At 38.7% G+C, this 22,500-nt stretch overlaps 3 protein-coding genes across 5 annotated transcripts in view; 2 read left to right on the top strand and 1 right to left on the bottom strand.

Moving 5' to 3' along the window:
* LOC132105436 (transcription factor ETV6-like) overlaps window positions 1-2,391 on the bottom strand; it is a 14,259-nt gene extending 11,868 nt beyond the window's left edge. Inside the window, exon 1 of one of the 3 annotated variants that reach the window (XR_009423952.1) lies at window positions 1,939-2,391. Coding sequence is in view for 2 of the 3 variants with exons in the window: in XM_059510527.1 (XP_059366510.1) it covers window positions 1,939-2,100 (162 nt within the window). In the remaining variant the exon portion in view is untranslated. The remainder of the gene's footprint in view (window positions 1-1,938) is intronic. The other 2 variants (XM_059510527.1, XM_059510528.1) reach the window with 2 other exon arrangements.
* Window positions 2,392-3,526: 1,135 nt separating this feature from the next.
* Window positions 3,527-12,297, top strand: LOC132105430 (protein mono-ADP-ribosyltransferase PARP12-like). Its single transcript, XM_059510516.1, has 12 exons — window positions 3,527-4,026; window positions 4,295-4,430; window positions 4,523-4,886; window positions 6,769-6,819; window positions 6,900-7,026; window positions 9,499-9,664; window positions 9,737-9,857; window positions 10,148-10,244; window positions 10,323-10,398; window positions 10,470-10,600; window positions 10,677-10,828; window positions 11,317-12,297. Exons 1-12 carry the CDS (start codon window positions 3,755-3,757, stop codon window positions 11,859-11,861), a joined length of 2,238 nt encoding a protein of 745 aa, XP_059366499.1. The 5' UTR covers window positions 3,527-3,754; the 3' UTR covers window positions 11,862-12,297.
* A 913-nt stretch (window positions 12,298-13,210) lies between these two features.
* The window catches only part of LOC132105354 (protein mono-ADP-ribosyltransferase PARP12-like), a 9,784-nt gene continuing 494 nt past the window's right edge, over window positions 13,211-22,500 (top strand). Inside the window, exons 1-12 of the mRNA XM_059510445.1 lie at window positions 13,211-13,629; window positions 14,539-14,674; window positions 15,530-15,818; window positions 16,289-16,333; window positions 17,131-17,257; window positions 17,844-18,009; window positions 18,087-18,222; window positions 20,052-20,148; window positions 20,235-20,319; window positions 20,684-20,814; window positions 20,889-21,034; window positions 21,213-21,722. Coding sequence (XP_059366428.1) covers window positions 13,349-13,629; window positions 14,539-14,674; window positions 15,530-15,818; window positions 16,289-16,333; window positions 17,131-17,257; window positions 17,844-18,009; window positions 18,087-18,222; window positions 20,052-20,148; window positions 20,235-20,319; window positions 20,684-20,814; window positions 20,889-21,034; window positions 21,213-21,722 — 2,149 coding nt within the window. The 5' untranslated portion in view covers window positions 13,211-13,348. The remainder of the gene's footprint in view (window positions 13,630-14,538; window positions 14,675-15,529; window positions 15,819-16,288; window positions 16,334-17,130; window positions 17,258-17,843; window positions 18,010-18,086; window positions 18,223-20,051; window positions 20,149-20,234; window positions 20,320-20,683; window positions 20,815-20,888; window positions 21,035-21,212; window positions 21,723-22,500) is intronic.

The raw sequence follows: 22,500 nt of genomic DNA, 5'->3' as shown, positions 1-22,500 counted from the left end.
ACTATCTGATGAACATTATCCACCCAAGAGTGGGAACTCGAGTGTTCTGGTGTCATTCACATCCAATGATCAAACGGAAATAAGTATCATATTATTGTAAGTTATCATAATTGCACTGGTCTGCAGCACAAATAGTTTCAGCGCTGACAAAATCAATAATAATATATTGCTGGTAATGAATATTAATAAATATCTTCTTTTTCTATAGTGACTAATGAATATAAATTAATATTATTTAATCTATTCTACTTATTTACTGTTAGCGCTGATGTGATAACTATATTAATATATTAATTGATACTAATGAATATCTAATTATTTACATTTAGACACTAATGAAAATCAATATATACAAACAAATATCTAGTTGTTTTTTGACTAATGAATATAAATTAATAATAATGAGTTAGGCCTATGATTTTAGTATGATTATCTACTTATCTATAGAGGCTAATGAATATTAATTATTAGTATAATTATCTACTTATTTATCTATAGAGGCTAATGAATATTAATTTTAGTATGATTATCTGCTTATCTATAGAGGCTAATGAATATTAATTTTAGTATGATTATCTGCTTATCTATAGAGGCTAATGAATATTAATTATTAGTATGATTATCTACTTATTTATCTATAGAGGCTAATGAATATTAATTTTAGTATGATTATCTGCTTATCTATAGAGGCTAATGAATATTAATTTTAGTATGATTATCTGCTTATCTATAGAGGCTAATGAATATTAATTTTAGTATGATTATCTGCTTATCTATAGAGGCTAATGAATATTAATTTTAGTATGATTATCTGCTTATCTATAGAGGCTAATGAATATTAATTTTAGTAGCGATGAATACGACTGTTTTTAATGACATAGGCCTAACATCTCATTATTACATGAAAATTATGTTTTTAAGGAGAAAATAACGATACATTATCTCATGAACGAGAACATTTATAATGCCATTTTAACAAGAAAATCTAGTTTTATTGACACACTACCTGGCTATTATTATGAAAAATTTATATTGTTTTTAACTAAAAAAAAAAGTCGTTTAAATGGGTAAATATAATTATCAACACTTATCTACAAATAATTATATTGCACTTGTTGTGACGTTATTAGAGAAAACATAGGCTATTGTTTGCATGACATTACATCTACTTATTAAGACATAATTAGAAAAATATAATAATATAGTAACAGGTTATCGAACAAAAGAACTGTGGGGCGGGACCTGGTTCTGTGCATCAGTTGCTGATTGGATGTTGAGATGTGGGCGTGGCACTGAAGTGCACGCAGGGGCGGAGCTTAAGAGCATTAAATGATTGGAGAAGTCCAGCATACATCAGCAAACTAAAGTTTCACTGGAAGTGAATCCAGATATTAGGCTAGATGCTGATTCAACGCTACAAAGTCCAAACAATGTAAAAATAAATAAATAATAATACTCATTAATGAATTGTTTACAATAAGACGCTGACAGTTCCTATAGGTCCGAGTTAGTCCTGAACACTGTCGGCCAGGTGTGACGCTTGACTGCACGCACATTAATAAACGCACGAGTAACAGTGCAAGAAGCCACTGAAGGATGTGGTGCTCACTAGTAAAATGCCATAAGGAGACTGCATTTGCGGCGAGGTCAAAGAGCAGCTGATAACAACTGCGTTCCCAGCGTCCTGCTCGCTCCCTGTTACTAAATAACCAATGCACACTAATGTTATTGTGCTGCTGCTGGTTAAAGTCCTTCTGAACTTTCCTCACAGATGGATCCAGGGAACACATGAACCGTTTAACGCCACGCGGATCACGTGCATCGCGCAAATGAACTCACAACTCAACGCATCGATCGCAGCAACAGATGATCAGCGTCAAACGCGCGCATCCCATCATCCGCGTTATCATTCTAGACAAGAGAGATGGACACAATTACCTTAATAATGACCTGCGAGGGGGACTCGGACATGTCTCGTTGAAATTCAGGAAGTTCTTCTGTTTCCACTTTCCTCTCCCGTGTTCTTCCGCGAAATAAAGAGCCTGGATGATGATACTGCTCCCCTCGCGACGCGCAGATGATTTCAACGCGCTCGCGCATCCATTGGCCTCGCTTCAACTTCTCCGTGTTCTTGTTTGTAAACGCGCGAGCGGGTGCTACATTGCGGCAGCGCGATGGTTAACTCCTTCCTGGAAGCGTCGCTCGCAGGAGCGCGACGCAGCGCGCAGCACAGAACCTCATTGATCGGGACGCTTCGCGGAGAAGTGACGTGAATTCCAGGCAGGGAGACGCGACGCAGGAAATCAGCGCGGTGGGCGTTTGCGTTCGTCAGGCGCGGATCGGAACAGCGGCCTTTTCGAACAGACACCGGATCAACGCGCCGCGTCAAATCGCGCCACAAGTGGAAGCTTTCATTCTGAGTGTTCAAAATAACGCATCGATTACAAAACATAGGCTGCGCCAGAAATGGTTTATTGTATTAAACACACACGTTTTATTTTTTCTGTCCTTTCCATATAAATGTATACTCATATATACAGAATTAACGTTACATAAATATACAAAAAAAAAAACTGCTGCAAAGTTCTTATTCCTTTTAAGTTGGATATACTTTTTAAATATATTTTAATATACATTTTAATTACTTAATTTTCTCATTCCAGTTGACTTAACGATCAATCATAATAAAATCAAAAGAAAATGCAAGATATTAAAACATTTTTGCAACTTAGACTATAAGCGGCTCGTATTTAGATAAGTGTGCGACACCTGCTGGACAATACTCGTATTACACACATTACTATTGCAGATCACACCGGGGCTAGTTGTCACACGTTTATATTTATTTATTTTATGTTTTATTCAGTTTTAACCTATAGTTTTAACACACACCTTAAATGTAAGACTACCAAAAAAAAGCTACATTGCCACACTTGTTGCCCGCAAAAATTATTTTATTTAATGCCACAAGAACAAGATAAAAGACCTTTCAGTGTTTTTTTTGTTATTTCCAGAAATATAGAGTCACTTATAAATTGAAAATTGCGTTTAAAAAGCCCATTTTTATACACATGATGTTTGCCTATTAATATAAATAATTGATAACATATTGTGCTTTATTTTTTTTTCTTCAAAATATCATTCTGCAAATAAAAATACACAAATCTCACAAATCATACATCTCATTTTTCGATTAATATAGATTTCAAAATGCTATAATAATACTACAGTTAAATCCTCATATAGTAATTGTGTAGACACAGTGACAAAACACGTGTAACTGAATAAATCCTGGATAATATTTTGAAAGAAACTTTAATTTTGTCATTGATGCGAAAGCATGGTCACATTATATTGATAAATTGAATTACAGCGACATCTACTGGCGCAAACGCGGCAACACACAAAAAGCATTAATTCTTTTATTAAAAAAAACTTCAATAAAAGAAGTTAGTAAAAAAAAAACAATCATGTGATCTAAACATGGTGGCCTTCATATAAAATTAAACAGCTTTTAATAAACCACTGATGTGATTTGTAATTGGCTGTACACATACATCATTAATTTCTTAAATGTATGAGCTTATAATAAAATATGATAAGCTTGTTTTCCAGAACTGGTGACGTTTTTATTGTTTTGTTATCAATTTCTCACGTGACATTTAAGCTCCTCCCCCTCTGTTAAAGTTTCGTTTTCCTTTCCTCCCAGTCACTCCATAATAAACTCGGTTCTCCAGAACTGACTCGCTTCGACATGACGGAGGCGGCGATCGTTAAGAAGATCTGCGCTAATAACGGATCTATGGATTACGATGATTTAACGTCGTTATTCGGTCTGTACGACGAGGCTCTGGCCTCGGTCATAGCGCGCAGTGAGTCGTTTGCGGTGGCGTCCGTGAACGGACAGAAGAAAGTGATCGCCCGGAGCACAGTCCGTCTGTGTCGAGTCCAGAACTGTCCGGGCTGCGCGAATCTGCATCTGTGCAAGTGGTTTCTGTTCGGTTCCTGCCGCTTCGACAGAGGACGGTAAGTGTGTTTACACTTTTAGCATATCAAACGGGTTGTTTTCAAACCGTATTACTATCGTCTTAGGAATCATATGATTCACACCGAATCACATGATGAATCATTCAGATGATTCACGAGTCACTTTTGCTAATACTGTTCATGTAGTGGCCATAGATTCAATATTTATTCAGTCCACATACAGTATTAATCTTTTGCAGTACATAATTTGATGAAGAAGCAAACTCATCCTAATTCTTACTAGTACCTGACATGTTTCCTCTTGAAGAAGAGGATGCCGCTTCAGTCATGATCTGCTCTCGGGTCAGAATGCATTAGTTCTGACCGCTCATGGTCTGGACACACTGGACGTAAAGGAGCTGTGCATTCTGCTAATGCAGAGCGATAACTCTCTTCTGCCGCCGGTGAGTATTTCACACATTTCTGAACTTTTTCTCGCAATTGTGTCTAAGTATAGAGTTTTGTGTTGAGCCTGAAAACGGTGCTTGTTTCTCAGGTGTGTCATTCGTATAACAACGGCACGGGAGAATACGGCCGCTGTCAGGAAAACTGCAAGAGGCTCCACATCTGCGAGAAATACCTGCGAGGCTCCTGCGACTGCATTCGGGCTCATGACTTCTACGAGCCGCATCCGCTGAAGACGCTGCAGGACAGAGGCGTCCCCGCCGAGCTCATGGCCATCATGAAGGACCTGTACTCCAACATCGAAGTCCTGAGGCATCTTTCCAAGGCAGCTTCTGCTCCAAACGCTGCGGGACCGAACCCCAGAAGAGGCCCGAATGCACAGAACCGGAGACCGTCGAGTGTTTTTAACGCAGGCAGAGGACAAGAGGCTCAGAGACCAACACAAAACAACTCCGGTAAACCATACGTGATTTTATAGCAGCCGCTTCCACCACTGAATAAAATTTATTAACAGGTAATCGTGACTTATTATTTCACAATTCTGACTTTTTCTTACAATTGTGAGTTACATTTTCTCAGAACTGTGATGTTAACTTTTGAATTGTGAGTTATAAAATCAGAAAAGAGAGAAATAAATTTGTGACTGAGTTTTTCTCGCAAATGCGAGTTTAAATTTTTTCTCACAATTGTGACGTTTTTCTTGCAATTCTGACTTTTCTCAGAATTGTGAAATATAATCTTGCTATTGTGAGATAAAAGTCAGAATTGCATCATAAACTCGAAATTCTGAAGTTAGCAAGTTTGTTTATCACAATTTTGACTTTCTTGCAAGTTTGACTCACAATTGAGAGTAAAAATTGGTCGATATAAACTCGCAATTGTGAGAAAAATAAAGTCAGAATTGCATTTTTTCAGAATGCGTGATATAAAACGCAATTCTGACTTTCTGAATTTTTTTCAAAATTGGGATATTTTTCTTGCAATTGTGACTTTTTGTTTATATCTTGCAGTTTTTAGAAGTCAAAATTGCAACATTTGCAACTTGACTTCTTAAATTTGCGAGTAGGATAAAAAAAATCGCAATCGCGAGAAAAAAATTCAGAATTGTATTTTCTCAGAATGCTTTATATAAACTCATAATTGTGAGTTATAAAGTCAGTATTGTTGACTTTTCTGAACTTTTTCTCGCAGTTGTGACTTTTTTTTTTTGCAATTCTGTGAGATATAAACTTTGTATCTCACAATTTTGACTTTCTTGCAAGTTTGACTCACAACTGTGAGTAAGAATTGGTGGATATAAACTCGCAGTTGCGAGAAAAAGTTACTTTCTGAACTTTTTTTAACAATAGAGATATTTTGCAATTTTGACTTCTAAAAACTGCGAGATATGAACAAAAAAAGTCAAAATTGCGACATAAACTCACATTTCTGACTTTTCTCGTGAATGCAAGTTTATGCATTGCAACTCTGACTTCTTATATTTGCGAGTAAAATTGGGAGATAATAAAACTCACAATTACGAGAAAAATTGAGAATGTTATTTTTTCAGAATGTGATATAACGTGAAGTCAGTATTGTTGACTTTTCTGAACTTTTTCTCTCGCAATTGTGACATTTGTCTTGCAATTTAGCATTTTTGACTTCTTTTCTAAAAACTGTTAGATATAAACAAATAAGTCAGAATTGCGACAAATTCACATTTCTGAGTTTTCTCGCGGATTTTTATGCATTTTATGCATTGCGATTCTGACTTCTCCCAATGGCGAGTTAGAATTGGGGGATAATAAAACTCGCAAATGTGAAAAAGTCAGAATCGCATTTTCTCCGAATTGCGTGATAGAAACATGCAATTGTTAGTAATAAAGTCAGAACTGCGAGAAATAAACTCGCAATTATGAATTTTCTCAGAGTTGTGAGATAAATTAGAATTTGCGGGTTATATAGTTAAAATTGGGGACATAAGTTTGCAACTGCTAGAAGAAAGTTAGAATTGCATTTTCTCAGAACTGTGAGAAATAAACTTGCTTTTACGATTACGATCGCTTTCATCACACAATTCTGACTTTTTAAAGTAAGAAGATATAAACTCGCAATTCTGTGTTATAAAGTCCAGTTCTGAGAAGAAGAAAAAAACATATCACGCAATTTTGACTTTTTCTCAGAAATGCGAGTTTATATCTTGCAATTCTGAGAAAACTATTGTCAGATAAAAAGTTGCAATTAACTTTTTTTCATTTTATTCAGTGGCAAAAACGGGATTCCATATGTTTTAAATACGAGAAATGCAATTTTAGGAAATATTCAGATGCTTACAGACGTGTGTGTCTCTGCTCTTAGAGAAAACGGAGATCTGCATGTACTTCATCAAAGGACACTGCATACACGGCGGTAAGAACAGCATTACTCTGTGCTCGTGTGATGCACAGAGCTGTGTTTAGTTGAACGCAGCTGAACACCTGTGTTTCCAGTCTCATGTAGGAGGGAGCACTCTGTTCTGCCCTATAAATGGGAAATTAAAGAAGGATTGGAATGGAAGGCTCTTCCTGACAACGAGGCCATCGAGAAAGATTACTGCGATGCTACAAGAACATACAGGTGTGTGAAAGAAAGCACATGGAGTATTTGAAATGAAATGAAACACCCTACAGCATGCTCCCACAATATGGTATGCCACACACTGCACTTTAACCTCAAAAGTTCAACACTGGAATATACATACACACTGCATTTAACACAATAATCTACCTGCTAGCACTGGATACCTTCCAATGCACATCCATGACATTTTCTGTATCCAGTACAATCTGTTGCACCTTAGCATATTATAGCATGTCTACATAATGTAGAATTTGTACATATTGTGTATTGCGTATAATGTGTAGTGCTAACTGTATGTAAGGCAAGGCAAGTTTATGTATATAGCACATTTCGTACACAATGGTAATTTAAAGTGCTTTGCATAAAATAAAGTAAAATAATCATAAAGGAAAATAATCACAAAAATAAAACAAGCAATTTAAAAAATTTGAAAAATATTTTTTTTAATGACTTATTTAAAATAAATTTAAAACATAATTTTTTTTTACATAAAATACAGTGAATACGTAAAATAAAGCGCAATCAATTCGGACATCGCACAGTGCTCATTCAATAAATGCACAGCTAAACAGATGAGTTTTAAGTCTAGATTTAAATGTGACCAGTGCTTTAGCACATCTGATCTCTTCTGGAAGCTGATTTGAGCTGTGGGCGGCATAGTAACTAAAGGAGGACTCCCCTTGTTTTGTGTGAACCATTGGCATTTCTAACTGACTCGATCCTAGTGATCTGAGTGCTATGTTAGGCTTATATTCAGTGAGCATATCTGCGATATATTTCGGTCCTAGGTCATTTAGTGACTTATATACGAGTAAAAGTACTTTAAAATCAATCCTAAATGTAACTGGAAGTCAGTGTAAGGACCTGAGGACTGGTGTGATATGCTCAGATGTTCTGGTTCTAGTCAGAATCCTGGCAGCAGTGTTCTGGATGAGCTGCAGCTGTCTAATGGTCTTTTTGGGAAGGCCGGTGAGGAGCCCATTACAATAGTCCACCCTGCTGGTGATGAAGGCATGAACTAGACTCTCCAAGTCTGGGCTGGAAACAAAACATCTAATTCTTGCAATGTTTTTTAGATGAAAGTATGCTGATTTAGTTACTGCTTTGACATGACTACTGAAACTAAGGTCTGTCTCCAAAATCACACCAAGATTCCTGACTTGATTTTTAGTTGTTTGACCCCTAGAGTCAAGGTATGCATTCACCTTGAACACTTCATCTTTGTTTCCAAATGCAATAACTTTAGTTTTTTCCTTGTTTAACTGAAGAAAGTTCTGGCACATCCAACTATTAATTTCACCAATACATTGCAGGGTTGCCAACACTCACGCATCTGGGGTGACACTCACGCTTGGACTTCAGCGTGAGATTGATGCTGAAAGCGTGAGTGTCACACCAGATGCGTGAGAGTTGGCAACCCTGCCATTGGCAGTGGGAGTCAATGGGGCTGTAGCCATTTGGAGATAAGGCTAGGTAAATCTGGGTATCATTAGCATAGCTGTGATAGGCAATTTGGTTCTTTCTCATTATTTGACTTAGTGGGAGCATATACAGGCTAAACAAGAGCGGTGCAAGCATCGAGCCTTGTGGGACTCCGCATCTCATAGACGTCCACTTAGACTTATGCTCTCCTAGACTCACATAATATCTCTCTCTCCCTTCTAAGTATGACCTGAACCATTTGAGTACCATCCCAGAAAGCCCGACCTAGTTTTCCAGTCTCTCTAGTAGTATGTTATGATCGACAGTGTCAAACGCAGCACTGAGATCTAGCAATACCAGCACCAATATTTTGCCAGAGTCAGAATTTAAGCGAATATCATTTATTATCTTAATGAGTGCTGTCTCTGTGCTGTGATGCAGTCAAAAAACCAGATTGAAGTATTTGTTCAGCTGATTAAAAACTACATGTTCTATAATTTTGCCTATAAAAAGAAAAGATTAGATATTGGTCAAAATGGTGTTATCAAGATTGCTCTTTTTCAGGAGGGGCTTAACAACTGCAGTTTTCAGGGAGTTTGGAAATGTCCCAGAAAGAAGTGAGGCGTTCACCACTTCTAAAAGATCTGCTTCCAAGCAGTTAAGCACACTTTTAAAAAAAGATGTGGGAAGTGTGTCAAGATCTGTGAGGAGGTCTGTGGGAAGGGCTCAACCGGGATAGTGTCCATCAGCAGTGCTTGTTGTGGCTGCATGGTGTTATCAGTCTCCTTGTGGGATATGTCAAACACATGATGACTCGGACCCGGTGTGTGCTGAATGGATTGACACACTCTGCTGAAGGATGACGGAGGGAGAAGTAGATATTGTCCTTAAACACTCCAGCATCAAGTTTGTTTGGGTGGAGGCCATCCGGTTTAAAAAGTTGTCCATGGCCCCAGAAAAGATTGAAGTTGTCGATGAAATTCACTCCTTTTATATTACAAGATCTTTGTAGCCTGAGTGTTCTGATGGTGTCTCTGTCCATCAAAGCTCTGGAATGAAGCCGGTTTATTTCGATACGATGACCCAAGGCTCTCAGAGCGTACGGCGTCTGTCCACGGTTCCCTCGGTGCTCCAGCCCTCCTTCATCCTGACCACCGAGTGGATCTGGTACTGGGAGGACGAGTATGGGAACTGGATCCAGTACGCTACAGCGGTAAGTGACTTTTTGCGAAACTTAACCATACTTTTCAACATTTGATGTTGTGTTTTTCTCTTTATTGATCAGGAGGGGGGTCATAGATTGTCCTCCATCTCCAGCGCTGAACTCGAGCAGAAGTATCAGGCCGATAACAACGCTGTGTTGGAGTTCACAGCCGGATCGCAGACATACGAGCTCAGCTTCGCAGGTAACCTAAAAAAGAAACAACAACATTGTACATTTAATGGTCGTCCATTCATAACGACAACCACTTGATTCATTTCTGAATGAATCAGCGGTTTTGAATGAATCGTTTAAATGAATCACTCATTAACACAGGAACCTGCTGCCACCTGCTGGTTCTTTAAGTGTCATATTTACATGACAGACCTAAACAAAATAAAAACAGAGCAAAGTATTGTCAGTATCGCACACTCCCACATACATTATACTTATAACAGTCTTGAAGAAGCCTTAATGCATCTAATATCTGTTCAGATATGATCCAGACAAATAAAGGCTACACAACCAAAAAAGTTGTCAGACGTCGCCCCAAATTTGTGTCAGCGGCTGATGTTCGCACAATCAAGACAACGTAAGAAAACACTCCTCAATCTCTCTTGAACTCTCTGAACCCTGTACGACGGAAACAACTCTTCATGTCTGTTTTCAGTAAAAGGACGCCCAATAATTTCAAGTCTCTGCCGGAGCACTGGGATAAAGCTCTGACTCCTGAAACCGGATACAAGGTGAGTGAAACCATTTATGAGTGTCTTATTTCATAATTATGTTTATATTAAAACTGCGCTGTTTTACACAGAGTGTGCCGCTGCAGAGCACATTCGCCGAATACATCAAAATCAAAGAACTGTTCAGTCGCACAATGGTCGGCTTCAGTATCCTGAAGATTGAGAGGATCCAGAACAAAGCATTATGGGAAGTTTATCAGTGGTAAGTCCACAAGATATGCACTGACTGGAACTTCCAGATCAATTACAGCACATCTGACGTTTTGTGTCACTTTTAGGCAGAAAGACTTTATGAAAAAGAACAACGGAGGCCGAGACGTGACCGAGAAGCAGCTCTTCCACGGCACAGACAGCACACATTTAGAGGCCATCTGCCACAACAACTTCGACTGGAGGATCTGTGGGACTCACGGCACGGCCTACGGGAAAGGTGGAGTTCAGATAAAGTAGAAATAGTTGCAGTGAATGGGTGCCGTCAGCATTAAGGCGTTTTAACTCCAAATATGAGTCTATAATCCATAATAACTCTTCCTCCTGTGAAAAAGTGCATTTCCTGTTGTCTCTCACATCAGAATCCAGCCACATATTTGTTAGGAGCTGTTTAAACGTGGCTTGATCTGTGCAGATTTCTCTCCTGATTCAGACCAGAACACTTTTTCACTGGAGGAAGTGTCATGGTATTATAGATATAAACATTTTAATGCTGGATTTTGTGTCCGATGTTAACTGATGGACTGGAGTGCTGTGGATTACTTGCGATGTTTTATCCACTCTCGTTCTGACGGCACCCATCCACTGCAGAGCATCCATTGATGAGACTCTGATGCACATCTCCAAATCTGACGAGAAACTGATGTTTTTGGTTGAGCTATGCTTTTAAACGCACATCTTGAGAGCCCAAAATGTGTCTTTTCGCAGGTAGCTACTTTGCCAGGGATGCCAAATACTCTCACAGCTACACCAAAGACTCGGGCGCTCGTTCCATGTTCGTGTGTCGCGTCCTGGTTGGCAGCTACACCAAAGGTGAATCCAGGTACCTTCGGCCTCCATCCAAAGACGGAGGAGACACCGTCTTCTACGACAGCTGTGTGAACGACGTCCTCGATCCGTCCATATTTGTAGTGTTTGAGAAGCACCAGATCTACCCCGAGTATCTGATTGAGTATAGCGACTCCAGCGGGTTTGATTCTCCAGCGAGGAGACATGTAGCTGCTTCTGTCACAATCGCCTCCTACAATAATCCCTCCACAACCTCATCTTCTTCATTCTCCTCTCCCTCGTATACCTCATCCTCAAACACCTCCTACTATAAACCCTCCTCCACTGCTTCATCCTCATACTCTGCCTCGTATATTTCATCCTTGAACGCCTCTTCCTCAAGTGCTTCCTCTTCCTCACAATCCCCTTCCTCGTATTCCTCAACTACTCCAAAGTCTCCAAAGTCAGAGTGCATCATTTCCTGACCATATGATCAGGCCATCGCATTGTGAGCTTTAGAGGAAGCCAGTAGAAACTTAATACTGATAATCAAAAGTTAGACAAACATTACACACTAATCGAAAACGGCTTGCGAAAAATGCAAAAGATCTGCTCTTCTGTATTCTGACATGCATTCAAATGTAACAAAATGTTGGTTCTGTGCATCAGTTGCTGATTGGATGTTGAGATGTGGGCGTGGCTTTAAAAGTGTATGCAGATGAGCGTGAGCTTGTAGGGTCGGGGCTTAAGAGGAGAAAATGACTGGAAGATTTGATTAAATAGTCAAAATGTTAAAGGAAATTTAATGCCAGCTTTGATGGGGGTGTGTGATTTGTCTTGATCTTAACTTGGATCTTTGTAACAATCTCAATATTTGAGTTACTTGTCACAATAAAGCTTGCCTGTATTTAAGGAAATTAAGATTTTCTTTTTCTCGTTTTTGTCATAATCCTCAAATATAGGCTACTTTTTCCTTATAGATGTGAATTACTGATTGAAATATCACTTTTGGTTTTGGTTTCCCAAACCTGTGTCCCTCAGCAATATAAATAAATAAATACATTTAAATAAATTAAAATGATAAAATACAAAATGTTGAAATAATAAATACGGTAAATAAACATCCTTGTGTCTATTTATCGAAATCTGATTATTTTTGGTCAGGTCTTAATTTAATTATTTTAACTATCATATTTAAATAGCCACTCTTCCATGCTTGGTGTATTTTGTGCAAATATTTAAAAAAAATAATAATAATTATATATGGGTTATATTTTGGGCTAAAATAAAGGTTGAGTACAGGGAACGATGTAATAAACGTTTTTGTAACCTTTAAATAACCATGACAAGAAAAACTTTCAACGTTTCAGAAATGTTCCCACAACGTTTTTAGAATTTAAATTTGTCACGTGGGAAGCTGCTTAACGTTCTTGCTGTTTAAATTTAATTTTTTTATTTCTAATGAAAACTCTCGGTCATATTTCAAATACTGAACAAAATACGTTCACATCTGTATAATAATGTTGATAGTTTAATTGTGTGATCCAACCAGGCACGTTTCTTCCTTCTTCCTGTAAGTTTCGTTTTCCCTCAGATTGAATCCTTCGCAGTGTTCAGAGAATCACTCGCCGTTCGGTTCAGTAAATCACTCGCTGATCTGGAGTCGGTGTTCAGAGACTCACTCGCCGATCGGTTCAGTGAATCACTCGCTGATCTGGAGTCAGTGTTCAGAGAATCACTCGCTGATCTGGAGTCAGTGTTCAGAGAATCACTCGCTGATCTGGAGTCGGTGTTCAGGGAATCACTCGCCGTTCGGCTCAGTGAATCACTCGCTGATCTGGAGTCGGTGTTCAGAGACTCACTCGCCGTTTGGTTCAGTGAATCACTCGCTGATCTGGAGTCAGTGTTCAGAGATTCATTCCGAATTGCATATAAACTCTGCGCGGTTCGGTTCGGTTCGGTGTCAGAAATCATGGCGGAGGAAATGATCCTGAAGGTTTTGTGTGGGAATCACGGCTCAATGGAGTACGAGCGTCTTTTGGAAATTTCATACGGACTGAAAGAAATATCCGCGGAGAATTCCCTGGATAAAATCATCCAGCGCAGAGACATCTTCACCGTCATTCAGCGAAGCAAAAGCAAAGAGGTTTTCGCTCAAACTACCGTCAAACTGTGTAGAAAGAGCGAGTGTGTGGAGCTGTGTGGAGACCTCCACCTGTGTAAATATGAGCTGATGATGGGGCGCTGCAGCAGGTAGATCTGGGGCAAGTTGTCACACGATCATATTAAATCATGTCTCACTGATTGTTCATGAAGGCTCACAAACACACTTTACTATCGAAACAAAGGCAAGTTTGAGCTTGTAAATCAACAGATGTAACGTGTTTTTGTTTAGTTAGAGAACGATGGAAAGTTATGAAAACATAACGTCCCTCCACAGTAACGTTAATGTAACGCGTTAGTTAGTTGTTTAAAAATGTTCAGATAACATTTATAAAGTAACATTCTCATAACCATACGGCCTATATATATTTGGTCATTTATTTTCAAATCTATTTTAAATGTTTCAAAATAGAATCCTTTCATGTAGATGTATTTTCGACTAGTACATTTTTGGCAATTTATTTTCAAATATATTCCAAATACATTTCAAAATATAAAAAAAATGTATAATAATTATTTCAAAATATATTCATGCAAATATGATTTCTACATAAAATCTTTGTTTTGGCAATTTTTTTATATATATTTAAAAATATCAAAATATATTTTTAAAAGCATTAAAAAATATTTTGCCCTATACATTTCAATCCAATAAATTAATAGATTTTTCTTTTAAGGAAAAAGGTGATTTGTTGTCTATAGCACTTGACGTATGAATACATTTGAATAAATTAAATATGGATCATAATTTCAAATATTCCAAAAAAATTACAATTACAATAAAATGCATAAAAAAATACAACCTTAAATAATTGTAGATCTAATTTTGATCTCAAAAACATATTTTCTTGCATATGTAAATGATGAACGTGATAAAATGCAATGTTTTCTTGACATGCATATAAAAATAATTAAAAACAAATGTGATGTTTTGGACATTCGGACAGCATTTAGAATGAACACCTCTGAGGATACAGATTATTGTGTGTGTTTCTGAAGGCACAGCTGCAGTTACGGACACCAGCTGATGTCTGAACACAACGTGCGGATCATGAGAGCTCATGGGATGATCCGTCTGAGTCGACAAGATCTGTGTGTGGTGTTTCTGCAGTCCGACAGCGGCCTCCTGCCTCCTGTGAGCATCCACACACCACACACACCCAGTGCTGCCAACTGACTCTCAGGGAAAGATGCTGATGGCAGATTTTTATATAATAACATTAAACATTAAAGCAATAAGCCTCTAAGAAGCCGTGGTTTACAGTGAATTTATAACAGCTAAGGGGTGTTATTAGGCACGATGCGAAGTGGATAAAACGGTTATTTCATATACGTAAGGTTTAAAAAAATCAAAACCGAGAAAATAAAGTATAATGATGATATTAATAACAACCGTATTCTTCCACCAAACAATGAAGCTCCTCAGAATCAGTTGTGGCTGTAACAAAGTGGTTGCCGAGCAACACACAAACGTAAACAAAGGTGTTTGTTACTTTGTAGCGTCAGTCAGCTTTGAACGTGACTCAGCCAATCAGCATCAAGCACTGGAACTCTTCAGTTTATAATAAAATGTAACTAATATAGTATTTAGTTTCAATAGAATTATTAAACTTATTATTAAGCTTTTTTTTTTTTTTCCTGAATTTAAAATTGCACACTGTATTTTATGTTTTTAGGTTAGAACTTAAAATTACTGGTACGTTTTTCCATTTTTCTATATTATTTTTTTAAGTGACAAACAAGTGCAGGTACAAAGGTGTTCTCATGAATGAACAGTTATTATTGAATAATTGCAACTAGCAGTTTAATTCACGTGATATGTGTACTGTTAGACACCTTTGATTGTAATTACACCTTGTGTAGTTTAGAGGGAAAACTTGTGCTTTTTTATCATTTGAGTCACAGTTACTGAAAGTTGACAAATTAATGCGTTGCTAGGTGCATGATAAAGTTGCTGAGATCGAGTCCGGCGTGTCGCTCTGTTCCTCAGGTGTGCACCGCGTACAACCGGCGTGGAAACTGTCCGGACGGAGAGAAGTGCTCGAGGCTGCACTTGTGCGAGAGCTTCATCAGAGGACGCTGTGTAGACACGGACTGCGGACGCTCGCATGATTTCCACGAACCTCACGTGAGAAAAGTGCTGCGCTTCAGAGGAGTGTCTCAGCAGCTCATGAGCTCTCTGCCCTTCATCTACCGCAACATCCTCACGCTCAAGACACTCAAGACTCAACCGGACCACAGAAACACAGACGTCCAGCCTCGAAGAAGCTCTGACGCTGGTATCAGGGTTCCTCATCAACTTCATAGATTTCATATGTGACCCAGGAGCACAAAACCAGTCATAAGGCTCCATTTTTGAAATTTTTGGTAATCTGAAAACTGAATAAATCATCTCTTCATTGATGTGTGGTTTGTTCGGAGGACAATATCTGTCTGAGATACAACTATTAGAAAATCTGGAATCTGAGGGAGCAAAAAAAAATCTAAATATTGAGAAAATCATCTTTAAAGTTGTTCAAATTAAAATTCTTAGCAATGCAGTCTTGATATATTTACGGTATAATTGTGACTCATACAGTGTATTGTTGTCTATTGCTCCAAATACACCTTTGCTACTGATGACTGCTTCTGTGCTGCAGGGTCACATATGAATATAATAATTATGCATAAACGCTATGTATTTCTCAGCTGTGACTCGTCATCATTTCCTTCGTATTCTGATTTAAGATGTTCTGTGCCCTCTCCTCAGAGACTGAGATCTGTCTGTCGTTTGTCAGAGGATTCTGCGGAGCAGGTGTGTGTCCGGATTTAACCTGAATGCATCGATTTAGTCAAGTCACACTTATTTATACAGCGCTTGATACAGTACAGAACGCCCTTCTGATGTCACTTGTACCTCATGAACATTCTAAAAAAGTTTCTTTTGTAACCTTTAAAAAAAAAAAAAGTAACTGTCCGTGTAACGTTATATGAATATAAAAAAAATAAACTTTAAATAACATTATACTTGGGGTGAAAATAGAGTAAGTAAAAACGTAAGAAACATTTTTGTTAGAAATGTTTTTCGTGACAAGTTCAACATCTTAGAATTATGTTTAAATTATGCCATTATGCAAATCTATCCGTTAAATTGATGATATACCTGAATTTTAATTGTCTTTTTTTAGTAACCGTGATCAGCAGTGTTGTTTTATCAATACATTAAATTATTTATTATTTTCTGTTTACATTTTCATTTTAAAATAATTGTAGTGATTTTATGTTTTTGTCACCAAATTAATATTTTAAATGTTGCAAAAAAAAAAACAAAACCTGGTTTAAATTTGATTGAGTTAATTTTATTTTAAGTAACACGGATGTTTGTATGCTTGTGGTTTTAGGGAACAATAAAAACCTCGCCGGTGACGTCTTGCACAGCACCAACCGGTTTTATGATCATTCCAGTCATATTTGAACACCACAATGTTTATTACAATTAAACACGCCTGTTTAAAGTGACAGTGTGAATGGAAATAAGACATGTTGCTCTTGATAGAGTTGCAGGAATGCTTCAGTGAGATTGTGATGTCTGTGTGTGTTTCTGTCCGTCAGATAAATGCAGTAAAACACACTGTAAAATGCCTTATAAGTGGGAGGTGAAGGTGGGCCACTTGTGGCACGATTTACCCAACAGTGAACCGATCGAGCGAGATTACTGCCAGCCGTCCAACATACACAGGTAACCTTCACAGGACAAGACATCTGCTGCTCCAAACCCACCACATCTTCAAAACTACCAACATATGATAGTAAATAAAGTAAATAAAGTCATTTCCTCCAAAACTGCTTCAAAATTAAGGGAATTAATTAAAGGGAGAAGAAACTGTCCTTTTCATAACCTCATCGCCAGATTTGTTGTTCTTGTTTTAAGCAAAAGCTAAGCTAAGCTAATTTTAGGATATTTTTCATAAATCAAGAATTAATATTTTTTTATCGATTTTTAAAGTTGATTTAGATTTTTGGACTGGAAATCAAAGACCGAAATCTGAATAAATAATTTTTATTGTAGTAATACTGTAGTAACCATAGTTTTTTTTTTTTGTGCATTGATTACCATTTTGCATAACCAGAGTTTTCTAAAAAAGAAAAAAAAAAGGTAGTAAAACCAAGGGTTAAAATGCACACAGAACTGTAAAAATCCAGAGATTTTAATCGTAACGGAGAGAGAGAAAAGTTAACTAAAGCCACTTGTGCCCCAAACAAACTGAGTTGGAGTCTGGATGTGTGTCTGTCTGAGTGAATGATGCGTGGTTATGTGCATACAGTTCTGGAAACGAGCCGGTGTGCTTCGAAGAAATGACTCTGGGTCTGGACGAGGTCCGGCGTCTCTCCACGCAGTCCTCTGTTCTCCTGCCCGGCTTCGCCCTCACCACCCGCTGGAGCTGGTTCTGGAAGGACGAGTACAAGCGCTGGATCCAGTACGGCTCGATCGTACGTCACGCTCTGTTTATATTGTGTGTGTGTGTGTGTGTGTGTGTGTGATCGGCTGATGACGCTGCTCCTCTCAGGCGGAGATGCACCGGTTGTCTTCGGTCAGCAGCGAGCAGCTGGAGCTCAGATATCAGGAGCATCTGCGGCAGGAGCAGGAGGACGCTGGGATCAAGTTCAGTGTGGGGAACCGCTTCTACGAGCTCCGCTTCACAGGTTTGCTTTGTGTGAGACTTTGGGTTCATTAACCTCTGAAGGGAAATAGCCAGAAGAATAACAGACTACATAATGAATTATGTCTTTCCACTGACAGCGTTTTTGCTGATTTTTCACTAAAATTGCATGATCCCTGGAATATATTGTTGTATGGATATCTGAAAATGCTGAAAAATGCAATGCATCAAAATACACTCTACTTTCAAACAAACTAAAAAAATGTTATTCTAGCTTTAAGCATAGATTTTTTTTTTTTTATGTTTTTTACTAATGCTTGAATGTGGGTAGGTTTTATTAAAAAAGCAACATTTTGAGCGTATTGCATTTTTGTCAAATACTACATCTGGATCATATTCAGTTATATTATCAAAGCTGCAGTAGATGACTTCCTTCAGTTCTTCCAAAGCTTGCACACTTTCAGGATCCACGTTTCACTCGCTAACTTCAGACCGTTTTCATTTATACACAGTTCATGTTTATGATCACATTATTTTTCATATGCATACGCTTACATATGAGATGCTTGTTTCTGCGTCTTCCTCGTCTGTGTTTTTGATCAAATGATACTAGACTCAATCAAGGGGATGTGTAATGGCGCCCCCTAGTGTATAACAATGAAAACATAGAAAATTCTGTGTTTGGAAGTAAGTTAAGATAGTAGTAGTAATAATGAAACATATTAGAAACGTGTTAAAAGATGTTAGCAACATACTTAACATGCTAGCAACATATTAGAAAGATGCTAATTCATGCTCACAATGTGCCAAACATGTTAGCCATGTGTTAAAATGTGCTAGAAACTTGTTAGTGTTAAAACATGATGGCAACAAGGTGACCATGTGCCCGATATGTTAGCCATGTACTTAGCATGTTCCTAACATGTTTTAACATTAGCATGTTTCTAAGATGGTTGTTAAAACATGTTAACAACATGACAATTCTCGATAGTATAATATAAAAACATGTTAACAGTGTAAAAACATGCAATGAAAATGTTCACGTTAGCAATGTGATAAACATGTTAGACACAAGCTAATTCATGCAAGCAACATGCTAATTTATCGTTAAAATATGCTGAGAACATGTTAGATCATACTAGCAACATGTTAAAACATGTCAGCAACATGGTAACTGATCTTATCAATGTGTTAAAACACACTAGAAACAAGCTAGCAACATGCTAAAACATGCTTGCAACATGCTAATTCATCACCAACATCTGTAGCATGCTATCAACATCCTAATTCATTTTAACAACATGTTAATTAATGTCAGAAATGTGCAAATAATGGTTAGCCATGTGCTACCACATGCTAGCATAGTGTTGACATGCTAGCGACATTCTAATTAATGTAAGCCATGTACTAAAACATGCCGGCAACATTGTGATGCATGTTAAAACATATTAGGAACATGTTAATTCATGTTAGCAACATGCTAATTAATGTCAACAATGTACAATTAATGGTTAGCCATGTGCTACCATATGCTAGCATAGTGTTGACATCCTAGCTACATGCTAATTCATGTAAGCCATGTGCTAAAACATGCCGGCAACATTGTGATGCATGTTAAAACATGTTAAGAACATGCTAATTCATGCTAGCACCATGCTAAAAGTTCCTTGCAATGTGTTAAATCATGCTAGCAGTGTGCAAAATCATGCTTTAAACTTGCTAAAGCATGTTAGTAACATTAATTGACTTTAAAACAAACTTCAAGCTCTCCAGAGTTACTTTTAAACTTTCAGAACAGTGTTTTTGTCAAGCCAACATCACAAGATTGTCATGCAGCGGTACTCATCTAGTTACTGCTAATCTTGTGCACAGACATGAAGCAAAGAAACGAGGCGAGCGGCAACGAGAGGCCTGTGAGGCGGCGGCCCGTGTTCGTCTCGTCGCTCGACGTCCAGATCGCCAGAGCGAGGTGATGATGCTCTCCGTCTCCAGCGACGTTCATGTCAAGCTTCAGCCGGTTGTTTTTGTGTTAGTCTACCTGATTTTGTTTTCCAGATGTTGCGGATCCATTAAAACGTGTTTTTCGAAAGGCGTTCCTGGATTTTGGGACCAAAATGCCGTTCCTGATTTCGGATTTCAGGTTGGGATTTTTGCCTCATCATCACAATGCAATAATATTTTTGTCTTGTTTTCTAGTATAAATATCTAAAAGGTCTTGAGTTGACAAGTGTGTCTTGTTTTCTGGAAAAATTACCCAAATTGTATGAGTTTTTGCTTAAAAAAATGCAAGAATAACTCCCAATGGGACAAGAAAAATAATCTTGTTTATCCTATGATATAAGATTATTGTTCTTACCCCGTTAGAAGATATTTCTACTTCAAAACTCGGGTCAGATAGGGATCTTATTATGATTATTAGGGTTATCAGTGCGTCCGATGCACTTTATCTTGAGAGACTGATTTCTTGAGAGGTTTTCGGTGCATGATCTCTTGTTTCTCTGCAGAGAGTGTGTCTCCTGCCGTCTCACAGGGATTACGTGAGAGTCCACGAGCGCTTCACACAAACTCTGAGGGGGTTTACCGTCCGTCGGATCGAGCGTGTGCAAAACAGGGAACTCTGGGATGACTTCATGATGTGGGTATCAGTAACCGATCATCTGCCGGAGATCATCCATCTTTCAGTTTGCATAAACATGGATTTTTCCACAGAAAAAAGGAGCGAATGAAAATTACGAACAAGCAGGAGAAGTTTGGGGATCGGCTGTTATTCCACGCCACCGAATCGTCTCTCGTCGAAGATGCATGTCTGAGAAACATTGACTTTGAGACGTCGGATTCAGCACCGTATGGACAGGGTGTGTTTTTAACGTTTTCTAATTTAGTTTCTTCTGCTCCCCAAGGCTGCGTTTATTTGATCAATTTTTTATATATATATAATTTGTTTTTTGGATTTCTTTACTGATCCCAGACTTTCGAGAGGCAGTGTATGTAGAGATGAAGCTTTGTTCACAGACTTCTCCTCCGTTCTGACAGGGATCTACTTCTCGAAGGACTCCAGGTACTGGATGGAGCGAGCGGACGGCTCTGACGTGAGGCTGATGTTCGCCTGCAGGGTGCTGGTTGGGTTCTACACCAGAGGAGCGGCTCATCTCCGTCATCCTCCGGCCAGAAACACTGATGGACGTCTCTACGACAGCTGTGTGGATAATCCTCGAGACCCGGCTGTGTTTGTAGTGTTCGACAGGTGTCAGATCTACCCAGAGTTTCTGATTACCTTCGAGGACAGTAACGAGTGTTTCCTGCCTGAGATCGCTCGGGTCCACACGAACGAAGAGCAGAGCGACTCCAGCAGGAGAACAAGCTCCATCAGTTCTCTCGAGGATCCAGAACACACTTCATCCTCCGACAGAACAACAGAACCGCTCATCACGCTCTCAAGATCAACATTAGACACACACGTGGGCACAAACACTGCACTTCCTGTCTCAGATGAACTTCACGTTCCTGCTAAAAAAATCCCTGTACTTCCTGTCTCAGAGAAACGTGTTCCCACTGCATTTCCTGTTTCACCTGAGGACATTTCCAATGCAATTCCTCTCTCAACAAAGGGCCTATCCTCTGAACTTCCTGTCTCAATGGAACGCGTTCCCAATGTACTTCCTAACTCAGGGAAAAACATTTCCATTGCACTTCCTGTCTTAAGTAAAAGTGCCTTGAATGCACTTCCTGTCTCAGCTGAACGCATTTCCATTGCACTTCCTGTCTCAACTAAAAGTCCCTTGAATCCACTTCCTGTCTCAACTAAAAGTGCCTCGAATTCACTTCCTGTCTCAGGTGAAAGCATTTCCATTGCACTTCCTGTCTCAACTAAAAGTGCCTCAAATTCACTTCCTGTCTCAGCTGAATGCATTTCCTTTGCACTTCTTGTCTCAACTAAAAGTGCCTCGAATGCACTTCCTGTCTCCAGTGTTAGTGCCACGAGAGCACTTCCTGTCTCCAGTGTAAGTGCCTCAAATGCACTTTCTGTCTCCAGTGTAAGTGCCACGAGAGCACTTCCTGTCTCCAGTGCAAGTGCCTGGAATGCACTTCCTGTCTCCAGTGTTAGTGCCACGAGAGCACTTCCTGTCTCCAGTGTAAGTGCCACAAGAGCACTTCCTGTCTCCAGTGTAAGTGCCACGAGAGCACTTCCAGTCTCCAGTGTAAGTGCCACGAATGCATTTCCTGTCTCCAGTGTTAGTGCCTCGAGAGCACTTCCTGTCTCCAGTGTTAGTGCCTCAAATGCACTTCCTGTCTCCAGTGTAAGTGCCACGAGAGCACTTCC

This window comes from Carassius carassius, chromosome 26 (assembly GCF_963082965.1).
Source record: "Carassius carassius chromosome 26, fCarCar2.1, whole genome shotgun sequence".
In the NCBI taxonomy this organism is placed as follows: domain Eukaryota; kingdom Metazoa; phylum Chordata; class Actinopteri; order Cypriniformes; family Cyprinidae; genus Carassius; species Carassius carassius.
Note: the sequence above shows the minus strand (reverse complement) of the source record. Positions and strands in the feature narration are given on the sequence as shown.

Excerpts from the sequence above, each read along its gene's own strand:
- LOC132105430 (XM_059510516.1), top strand. The coding sequence starts at position 3,755 with ATGACGGAGGCGGCGATCGTTAAGAAGATCTGCGCTAATAACGGATCT. Across the intron at positions 9,665-9,736 it reads GGATCCAGTACGCTACAGCG|GAGGGGGGTCATAGATTGTC; the intron begins GTAAGTGACTTT and ends TTTATTGATCAG. Across the intron at positions 10,601-10,676 it reads TTATGGGAAGTTTATCAGTG|GCAGAAAGACTTTATGAAAA; the intron begins GTAAGTCCACAA and ends TGTCACTTTTAG.